General features: G+C 38.5%; 1 protein-coding gene across 1 annotated transcript in view; it reads left to right on the top strand.

Moving 5' to 3' along the window:
- Window positions 1-12,127, top strand: part of LOC150093923 (homeobox protein PKNOX2-like) — a 134,239-nt gene that overhangs the window by 15,515 nt on the left and 106,597 nt on the right. The window contains 1 exon segment of the mRNA XM_090412922.1: window positions 5,837-6,082. Coding sequence (XP_090269048.1) covers window positions 5,837-6,082 — 246 coding nt within the window.

Raw genomic sequence — 12,127 nt, 5'->3', positions numbered from 1 at the left:
TACATAATCTCATGCAAAAAATCTAGTTTATTCAGGATATGGCCCTTTCCTCATGTTCTGCCCTTTAAATTTTTTTTCCAGTATTAGTTGTTGAGAGGAAATACCTCTCAACAACTAATATATTTCTATCCATGAAACTGCAAATTACATTCTCTCCAACTCTTCACATAATAGACATTCTGAGGACTAATATTATCTTTACTATCTGATTTGCATTCCTTTAAAGTTTCTTCATATCCTCAAAATCCAGATGACCACATCTGCACATGATCCATATGACCATATCTGCACATGCAGACTATGATGTGCTATCATATCATATCATTATTACTGCTTGGTTCTTATCATTGCAGTAGTCTGCTAGGTTGTCCTCACCATACTCTTCTTCGAAACTCGGACCTCAACCTCATCCAAGTCTCTTTTGCTGCAGAACAACCTACGCCCACCAGTTCACAGTCTCATATCCTTTATCACTAAAAGGGGTGCCAACTGGAAGGACCTTGACTTCTATTCCTCTTTCCCATGGTCCGACTACTGCTTCAGTTTTTCTGATCCAAACAGCTGCTCAGGGTGAATAACAGAAATCATCCTCACAGGACTGAAGAATCTTTATTCCTCCTCTTCATTTGACAAACTTGTTAGTGCTCAAATATTAGAATCTTCAAGATCTACCATGACCAGGGACCTGAACTCAGATCTACTAGCTATATCTCAGTGGGGCAAGGCAACCTTGTAAACTTCAATGCCACCAAAACTCAGTTCTGTCTGATCTCTTGCAAGAAAGAACTTATATCCCTCCCTCTTACCTTCAATAATACTGGGATATTGAAACATGATCTGCACTTCCTGTCTTTCCTGGCACAACCACATTTCAACTATAGCTTCTGCAGCCACCAAAAAACTTGGTGTACTTTTTTGCACAAGACACTACTTCACAGCTGCTAACTCTATGCAAAGTCCATATCTGGTGCACCAAAATCCTCTCTAAGATTACTCAATTCTATCCAGAAGAGGGCACTCGGTGTGTGTGCAGACCAGATATATATAAAAAAATATTGTGGATATTGTAGTACTCCTAACTCTCACAAGATAATCCATCAGAGCCATTGAGATTATGGTGATGTAGTCACGTTTCGCATCTCTCCTTATATAATTTTTCTATAAGTTTGGTATTCTCCCATGACCGTTTATGGTCTAGGCAGAATCTCATCTTGAAGACCAAGAGGCTGAAGTATCTTCTCAGTATATTCAGAAATGCCTTTAATATAAGGAATGGCTACATGGGCGTCTGCAGAAAATTTTCCAGGTGGGGCGGGCAAAGCTTGGAGATAATTACATCAATAAATTTTTATTTAATTATTTAATTTTTTTTTCTTCACAAGTAGATTATAGAATATAGTATTACATCGATACAAAAACACATATAAATTTACAATATAAAGGAAACAAGAATTAATTATATATATATATATAATAATTTCAATAATCTCGTATCGTATAAGAATTGAATTCTCCATCTATCACTTGCAAACCTATTGATGACACTTTCAATAAATTTCTTCTTTATTACCGCTTCCTCTTCTAGTTTTGTCCTGTGCGCACTAATCATACATAAACCCGATAAGCGCGTTTCTCAGATAGTCGACCTTAACCATGTTTTCACACGTCTCAAGGTGCTGAAACTTCTTTCAATGGTACAGGTCATAACAGGTAATGTCATACCAATAGTTATTGCTGAATTAATAGAAAGGAAATAGTCGCAATGTTCCAAAACTTTGCAACTTTGGGGAATATCAGTCAAAGGAAAATTTGTCCATTTTTCATACCACATTGTTGCCTCTATTTCTAAATACCGTAAATTGTATTTTTAGCACAATTTCGTATATAAAAAAATTGACCAGCATATTTTATTAAAAATCAACTTAAATTGAATCAAATAAAAATTGATGACATTTTCAATAAATTTCTTCTTTATTATCGCTTCCTCTTCCAGTTTCTTCCTATGCACACTAATCATACATAAACCTGATAAGAGAGGTGATATGATTGAGACTTTTAAACTGTTGAGAGGTTGTTACAGGGTTGACCTGGGGGGCTCTTTCTCTTGGTTGAACAGCTGGAAGGAGCTATGAAAAGGGGCCATCCCTGGAAGTTACAAAAGAAACTGTGAGCAAGAGGGTGAGGAGTGGTTTCTTTGCATGGAGGGTGGTTGAACCGTGGAATGCATTGCTTGATAGAGTGTGAGAGTGGGAACGGTCAATGAGTTTAAGGAGTGGTATGATAGGCTTTGTTTCCTGGAGGGGGGGGACCTCCCACAATGAGTCTTGATAGACTTTGTGTTTTTTGTGTTTCCTAGGAAGGACCTCCCGCGATGAGGCTTGATTCCTTGGAGGCCTGAATAATAATAATAATAAAGTGCATTTCCGAGATAGTGGACCTTTGGGATTAATTAATTAATCCCAAAATCCTAAATTAAATTATTTCAGTTTAAAAGCAAAAAAACATAAAATTAACAAGTAAAATAATATTAAATTACATACACTTACCTTTTAAAAATGCATTTTTCTTTTCAAATTTGTTTCACTATAAATTTCACACTTTACTCAATGCCTCACTAGACACAGAGGGCAAATGAATTAGTTGCTGTTCACAACAGTAATAAATTTTTTTTTCACAAATTAGAAAAAGATGAACCAAAAACAGGAGCACGTGTTTTATTGCTGTACTAGATGAAACATGTATTCTGTGGTTACCTTGTCGAGGGCTGAAACCAACCAACCTGTAATAAAATTTTAAGACAAAGCGTCCCATGGTCGAGGGTGTAAGGTTACTTGTGAATCACTTTTACGATGATAATTTTGGAATGTTTTACTCAATACTGGGAGGAAGCGCCCCATTTGCCCCCTCTGCAGATGCCCACATGGCTATATAATTGCTTCTTGAAAGGCTGAAGAATAGCAGATCATAGTTTATGCTTTTGTTGATAAAAGACTTATTGAAACAGTTAAGCATGGAAGTAGATTTGATGTTTCGTGATATATAGTAAGCATTACTGGAGCAGAAGGTATGGACTTAATGGATGAGAATTCTTCCGCTGCCAGGTTTTTGAATTGATATGAATATAATGATCAGTGTGTATTTCCTTTTCTACCCTCTAAAGGAACTCAACTGTGTAACCATTCTTCATGTTAAAGGCATTTCTGAATATGAAGGTACTTCAGCCACTTGGTCTTCGGGTGAAATTCTGCCTAAGATTTTTAATTTTTCCACCTGTACCTTGTGCATTGGGCACTATCGTACCATCTTGCTACTCCTTTGGAACTCTTCCACTTGTAAGACTTTCATTAAAACAGCCAGATCGATAGAACTCTAATTTCTTTAACATATTTTTTAGGAACTAAGCGTGATCTTTATTGGAGATGCTAATTATGTGAATATGCATTGGAACTGAGGAAGACAAAGAGAGAACTGAACAAAAAAAAAAAAAAAATGAATTTTTTAAAGCGAAGTCTTTTGCAGCATATGAGAGAAGTAGCATAACGTTTTAGTGCACTGAATTTTATAACTTCACAAGCTGTACTTGAATGAGATTTGAATACTGCCACCAGTTGGTGACAGTTATCAGCTACCGACTTGGTAGGTGTCTGAGCAGAGGAAAGTTTCAGTCAAGAAAGATATATTGAATTCTAATAAAGCAGGTGATTATAGAAAGCTCTGTAGTCAATTGATATCAATACTACAAGTTGGTAAACCATGAGAAAAAGAGAACCTGATAGATTCTGAGAATTAATTAGAACACATTTGATAAATTATTGTACAGCTATATAACAAGATTTAGGCAAATAAAGGTTGGTATGAAATAAATGAGTATCAAAGTTAGGTAAAAAAAAGTAGAAAAATAAGGTCTATTTGGTTGAGTAGTTACTATATCTGATCTCCAACCAACAGGTTGTGGGTTCAAATCCTGCTGTGGGCATGGATGTTTGGCATTGTGTTTAGGTGGAGATGAATTTCATTGCCAGGTATTAGATCACCCTGCTTATAAGAGGTCTGAAGCGGCTTGGAAAAGTTCTATGTCTCTTGAGCAAGGTTGCAAAAAAAAAAAAAAAAATCTAAGCCCACCCATGGTACAAGTGTATTATTATTATTACATGACACCTCCAGGGAGTCCAAGGACACATCGTGGGAAGGCTCTCCACTACTACTTAATTCTCCAACTACGACACTACTACTACTACCATCAATGGCATCTACTGCCCATCATCATCATCACCGACAATAGTATTTTTTATCTGTAAATTGTGTGTGTTCTGACAGCCGATTTGTCTGTACACGGGAATGAAAACCTGCATTTCCAGGAGAAAAAACCCTGCTATCTCCATATGAGATTGGCTAACTCATCTTCAATTGAAGAAGCCCATATAAGGACTTCCCTTGTCGTGACAAGAATCGAACCCAGGTCTTTTCCAGTCGAAGGGTGTATGTACTGTAGGTTTACGAGTAAATCTTTTGTGGGCAGAACCCATGTTAAAGATAACAAGGAATGATCAGATGTTATGAGAAGTATAAAATGCAGGCTAGAAAAATGACTGGCATGGTAAATGGGTGGGGAATGCAGTATGAGTGCACCATTGGCAAATCATGACAAAGGAAATTCAAGGTAATTATTTTGTTATGTAGCAAGCAGGAGGAAGAATAATTATGGAAGGATGAAGATTAGCCATACCAACAACTGTGTGTGTGTGTGTGTGTGTGTGTGTGTGTGTGTGTGTGTGTGTGTGTGTGTGTGTGTGTGTGTGTGTGTGTGTGTTTTACTTGTATAAGTGCATTTTGAAGTGCAGAAATATACAGCTGTGTACTATGTTGATGGTGCTGTGCTGCAGGAAGTGGATGAGATTTGAGAATGATGGTTGACAGCAGACTGAAGTTTAGAGGACATATTGCAAAGACTGCACATTGTCGTGCTGCTATGTCAGTCTGTGTGTGTGTGTGTGTGTGTGTGTGTTACTTGTATAAGTGCAAGGTGTTGCATTTTGAAGTGCAGAAATATACAGCTGTGTACTATGTTGATGGTGCTGTACTGCAGGAAGTGGATGAGATTTGAGAATGATGGTTGATAGCAGACTGAAGTTTAGAGGACATATTTCAGGTGTTGCAAAGACTGCACATTGTCGTTCTGCTATGATAAGAAGTACTCTAAGATAAGGAGATGGTTGTGTCACTGTACAAAGCACTGGTCAGGCTGCACTTGTGCTCAGATTTGGTTACCTGGTTTTCAATGTGATGTGGAAACATTGGAAAGGATCCAGAGAGGAGTGGCTAAGACAATATCAGGACTCTGGAATCCTGATATTGTCTTAGCCACTATTAGCACTGACATTCTGATATCAGAATGCTGGCTATGGAGAGAGGTTGAAGAAATGTGGACTGCAGAGTTTTTAGTAGGTAGTAGGAAAAGAGGTGATACGATAGGATAGAACTGTTTATTTTAGTGAGGGAATTTTATCAGATTAATCCAGATGGGATTATAAAAAGATTAGAAGGTGAGAGGGAAGAACCAGATGCCATCCCTGGAAGTTGTGTAAGAGTGTGGTGATGAGGGGTATGAGGAGTAGATTTTTTACACGCAGAATTATCAGTGAATAGAATCTATTGCTAGAATATGTTGTTAATGCAGGGAGTGTTAAGGATTTAAAGATTCAGTATGATAGATATGTTGTCAGTTGAATGAACCTCCTGTGATGAGTCTGCCGACTCCATGGAGAGTAATAATAATAATATGTGTCTATATATTATTTTTATTTATTTATTATTATTTTTTTATATTTTTAAACAGTTTATGTGTGTGCCATTCAGATATGCAGGAGCCTTCTCCAGGCACAACCCAGAACATAGCAGGCATTCCTCCCAGTATACCAGCATATCAAGAGCCCACACATCCTATGATTGGACAGTGCAGTGATGTACCAGAAGTTGCCATTGGAGCAGGACAGGGCATTGTGCCTGCAGGACCTAGTGCCCCATCCATGCTTGACCCACAAGCTCAAGCACAGTTTGAAGCAGACAAAAGAGCTGTGTACAAGTAAGTTTAATGAAGTTTTTAAGTTGTTTGTATATTATATAGATTAAGTGTATATTAAATCCAAAATTATTTCAAAGCTGAATACAGAAACTATGAAAGTTTCATGTGAAAATTGACCAGAGAGTTTGCGGGAATACACTCGCTGCCATACTAAGAGTTGCCCTAGCCGAAGTGAGTACAGAGAATGAATCTTATAGGAAGCACGAACACTCAAAGTGCCCGTATATTCGTCTCCTATTGGTTCATTTTGATAAGATTAAATTTTGATAAGATTAAAGATATCACTGTGGTTTTTACGTGTTACTTTATTACTTACATCTAAAGCAGCATGCGATGGAAGCACACCACAAAGTTTATCGGTGTTAGATTTGGTGCAGTGCTAATACCTCATTCACAACTGCATCCTCACAAGATGCAGTTGTGAATGAGGTATTAGCACTGCCTCGTGTTGGTGAAAGTGATCACGAGGTACTGGTTGAAGGTAGTCAAACAGGAAAAAGTTGTTATCGAGAAGGTCTATATGTGGAACTATAAGATGGGTGATTATGAGAAGCTTCATAGTCAACTAACATCAATACATTGAGTTGATGAATTGTGTAAAAAGGATTTTGACAGTGCATGGAAAACGATAAGGCAGTATCTAACACAGTCAATGCATACGTGGGGGGGGGGGTGCTGAGAACTTCTGATAAACACCTAGAACAAAAACGATATTAATCTGCTATATTTGCATGTTGCATGTTCAAAAGAACATACGAGTAGCAGAGTTATGAAGGTAACTTATGTTCTTATATTCTTATATCCCCATATGTTATTTCTTGTGGTTATATCAGTTGCTTTAATGTCATCTTTGTTCTAGGCATTTATTATTATTATTATTATTATTATTATTATTATTATTATTACGGGCAACTCCAGGGAGTCATTTGACTCATCGAGGGAGGCCCCAAATCATTTTCATCACAACTATTCGACATTCATACAGTATCTATCATACCTCGCCTTAAACTCATTCACTGTCACAGCATCCACCACAGACTCAGGGAGCGCATTCCACTCATTCACTACTCTAAAAGTAAAGAACCCAGCTCTAACACCTTTACTAACCACACTTTTGCCCAGTTTACATGGATGTCCCCTAGTCCTCCCACAACCAGCCCTGTTCTCAAAAATATCTTCTGAATTAATTTTAAAGAAACCCTTCAGTAATTTGAATGTCTCAATCATATCTCCCCTCCTCCGCCTATCAACCAATTCTTGCAACCCACAAATCCTCAACCTGTTCTCATACAGTTCATTCCACAGACCTGCTATCATCTTGGTCACTCGCCTCTGGATCCTCTCCACCTCCTCCCCATCAAGAAGAAACCTAGGTGACCAAATCTGAGCACAGTAGTCGAGATGAGGTCTTATCAAGGCTCGATACAGAGGAACAATAACCTGCTTGTCTCTGCTTGTCAACGTATTCTTCAGCAACCAAGTGATTTGATGAGCTGATTTGGCCACTTTTGCAATGTGTCCCCTAAATTTCAATTCCTTATCCACCAACACTCCTAAATCTCGTGCCTCATCAATTTCCTGGAGCACGGTTCCACCAATGCAGTAAACTGCCTCCCATCTTTTCACCCCAAAATGCATAACCTTACATTTTGCCACATTAAATTGACATCCATTCTCCCTAGCCCAGACCTCCAATCTATCCAAATCATCCTGCAAAATTTTGATGTCATCTGCATTCACTATTGCCCTACCCAACTTCGCATCATCCGCAAACAAATGAACTGTTCCTCTCAGATCCTTTCCTATATCATTTATGAACAAATTAAACAGCAGTGGTCCAAGAACAGATCCTTGTGGTACACCACTAGTCACAGGCCGTCTTGTGGACTCTACTCCTGAGTAAACCACTCTCTGATATCTCTCCGTCAACCACCCTCCTATCCATCTCACCAACCCTATGTCCATTCCCATATGCTGCAATTTACTGATTAGAATTCCATGTGGTATCCTGTCAAAGGCCTTAGCAAGGTCCAGCAGAATCACTGTAAACCCATTACCCTTATCCAGTTCAGCCGTCACTGTGTTATAATACGTGAGCAAGTTACTGAGGCATGACCTACCCTTCACAAAACCATGCTGTCCCCGATACAGTATCCCATTTTCTTCTATCCAATCTTGTATTTTCCTCTTGACTATTTTCTCTAAGACCTTGATAATGATTCCTGTTATGCTGATTGGCCGGTAATTTTCAACAGCAGCCTTGGAACCACCTTTGTGCAGTGGAACTATTTTCCCCTCTTTCCACCCCCTTGGGACTGACCCAGTCCTGAGGCTCAAATTAAACATAATGGTCAAGGGCACTGACAATTCTTTGGCCGCTTCACGTACGACACGAGCTGGTATACCATCCAATCCCACAGATGTATTGACATTGAGGTTCTGTAATAGACTAGTTACCTCTACCTCATTCATCACAATTCCAGTATAAGCTGTTGGTTCCTCCATTTCCGCAAAGCCACCACCTGGATGATATACTCTTGCAAAGTGCTCGCTCAGTAATTCCACAACATCGACTGATTCAGTTACCTCCCTACCCTCAGCATTTTTTAAGATCATTCTACCATGAGCATTTTTCCTTTTACTTGCAACATATTGAAAAAACTGTTTGGGATTCTCTTTAGCCTGCATGGCCAATTTCCTTTCGTAATCTGCTTTTGCATTTCTTACCACCCTTGTTACCATCCTGGCCTGAGCTTTATACTGTTCATGCACCTGATGGTCACCCTTCTCCTTAAATTCCCTCCACAATTGTTTCTTTTTTTGCAGCTCAAGCTTAATAGTGTTATTCATCCATTTAACCCCTACCTGATTTATTATTCGGACTCTTGGTATACAGTCAACCATTGCCTCCTGCAAACAGTTCTTAACCGCCTCCCATGCACCATCAACATCCAGCCCTTGCAGTTTTACATGCCATGGCATTGAGCCAAGCACACACCTAAGCTTGTCATACTTACCAGCCCGGTAATTCCACATATACCCTGTCTTAATTGTAAATTCGACTCCTTTAGCCACCTCCCAAGTCATGACCTTATGGTCACTCTCACCAATTGGTGGCAACATGGTCATGTTTGTTACAGCTACATTCTCAGTTGCAATTACTAGGTCCAGCACTCTCTGCCCCCTGGTATTTTCCAATACATGTTGCCGTAGATAGTTGTCCCTTAATAACTGCATAAAATCCAATTCCTTCCTCCCATGTGCCCTCTCCTCTTTCCAGTCAATGTTACCATAATTGAAATCACCCATAATAATTACCCTCCTTCCATTCATTTCTTCTACGGGCAATTTCGCTACTCGCATTTATCTCACCATTTTCATTATCGATCAAATCATCCATTCCTTCGGTGTTTCTACCTTCATTTACACTTTCAGCGACGCTCTCACACATATCTGGCACTACCACGCAATTCTCTAGTACACCGCCATTTTCTACATTCTGACTACCGTTAACGATATCAGTCTCGATACACGAAACACGCTTGAAGTCCTCATTCTCTTTACACTTTCTACACATATTAACTCCACTATCACTTTCTAACCAGACTCCTACCGCTCTTCGCAAGGCATACATCTCACAGACAGCACATTGCATAAATTCTTTTACATCAAAACTCTTAAGCAAGCATGGCGACCTGGCCGCCATTTTTTTTTTATCGGTGCCATGTGTACGCTATCTTTTCTTAAAAATAATAATTAAAATCCCCCTTATAACTGCAAACTAAAATTTAAGTGAATAAATAGAGTAGGATTGAGATGGATGAATGGTGAAATCAAGCAAGCAGTGTTAAAAAAGAAGTTGTTATAGAGGAAGCATACAAGATAGTTTGCAGTGAATACATTAAAAGCACAGACCAGAAAAGTGACAAGCATGCTTAAAAAGAAAATGTAGAATATGAGAGGAGATTGGCCAGTCAGGTGAAAGCTAATCCAAGAAAATTTTTCTGTTAGGTGGCAATCAAAAGGAAAAATAATTATGCTAGGTTGATGCTTGTGGATAGTTATGGTAGCAGAGTAATCATAGCAAATGATATAATGGAATTATTTAATAATTATTAATAATGAAGTGTTTAATAATGTTTAATTATAAAATACTTCATTAGTGTTCAAAAATTAGTGTTTAGTTTATTAAAAAAAATAAAAATCAAGTGTTGCTTGGGTTAGATTTTAACAAGGCTGTTGGAGTGGATTACTTATCACCATGTATTTTTAAAGAATGAAATAAAAGAATGTACAAAAGAGTTAGTCGTGCTCTTGTCCTGGTTATTTAATGAAAGTCTTACAGTAAGGAAGTTTCCTAAGGAGTGGAAAGAAGACAAAATAATATCACTCCACAAGTGTGGTTTGAGAACAGAAATTTCCAATTATAGACTGGTCTGTATGACTGTAGTCGAAAAATTGGCTAGCAATAGAATAAAGGATTGGGTTGATGGACTTAAGATTCTCTATAATGGTCAGCACGAGTTTTAGCAATCTACATATGTTTTATGATAAGGTGACAAACGTGTTGGATAATGGAGAATCATATACAGTGATATTCTTGAACATTGCAAAAGCATTCAATAGAGTATCACATGATAAGTTGGTGTACAAGCTGCAGAGGACCGGAATAGATATTATATTATTATTATTATTATTATTACGGGTATCTCCATGGAGTCAGCAGACTCATTGCGTTTGAGACCCAAACTAGCAAAACAATATCTGTCATATCTCTTCTTGAATTCATTTACAGACGAAGAGCTCACAACTAAGTCAGGCAATGAATTCCACTCATTCACCACCCTCCAGGCAAAAAACCTCCTTCTGACACCCTTGTTAACCACACTCTTCTTTAATTTCCAGGGATGACCTCTTGTTCTTCCATCACTATCACACAGCTGAAACATTTCCCTTGCATCAATCCTATAAAAACCTTTCAGTAATTTAAATGTTTCTATCATATCCCCTCTTCTCTGCCTATCAATCAATCTCTGCAACCCACAAGCTCTCAATCTATCAATGTAGGGAGCATTTTTTACATCACTCACCAACTTGGTCACTCTTCTCTGAACCCTCTCCACAGCCTCCTCATCTCCAAGGAATCCAGGTGACCAGACCTGAGCACAGTAATCCAAATGTGGAAGTATCAATGCTTTATAAAGGGGAATAATACTGGATATCAGTGTGTTCCTCAACAACCAAGTAATTCTATGTGCAATCTTGGACACCTTAGCAATGTGTCCTCTGAACTTCATCTCCCTATCTACCAACACCCCTAAGTCCCTAGCCTCATCAATCTCTTGGAGTACTGTTCCATCAATGTAGTACACAGCTGGTAATCTTTTAATCCCAAAATGCATGACTTTACACTTTTCCACATTGAACTGACATCCATTATCTTTTGCCCATTCTACCAGCTTATTTAAATCATCCTGCAAACTTTCAACATCAGCTTGATTTTTTTATTGCGCTACCCAACTTTGCATCATCAGCAAACAACTGAATATCTCCCTGTAAGCCATTTCCTATATCATTTAGATACAAATTAAACAACAATGGCCCAAGCACAGAACCCTGAGGCACACCATTGGTCACCTGCCTCATTCTGGACTCGGCTCCTCCATACACCACCTTATGGTATCTCTCCCTGAGCCATTCTCCTATCCATATCACCAATTTAGTATCCATTCCCATCAGCTCCAATTTGCATAACAGTGTTCCATGGGGTATCCTGTCAAAAGCCTTAGCAAAATCCAGAAGTACCAGTGTAGCCAGTTCCTTTGTTCAACTCAGATGTCATTCTATTATAAAAAGTTAATAGATTGCTAAGGCAGGATCTACCTTTAACAAAACCATGTTGGCCTCTATAGAGTATCATATCCTGATCCACCCATTCTTGAATTTTGTCTTTAACCAACTTTTCCAATACTTTTACCACTACTCCTGAGATGGTGATTGGTCTGTAATTAACTACCACAGTTTTATAGCCACCCTTATGCAAAG

Source organism: Typopeltis vanoorti, chromosome 23 (assembly GCF_054136105.1).
Source record: "Typopeltis vanoorti isolate ZY-2024b chromosome 23, IOZ_Tvanoo_1.0, whole genome shotgun sequence".
NCBI classification, from domain to species: Eukaryota; Metazoa; Arthropoda; class Arachnida; order Uropygi; family Thelyphonidae; genus Typopeltis; species Typopeltis vanoorti.
Note: the sequence above shows the minus strand (reverse complement) of the source record. Positions and strands in the feature narration are given on the sequence as shown.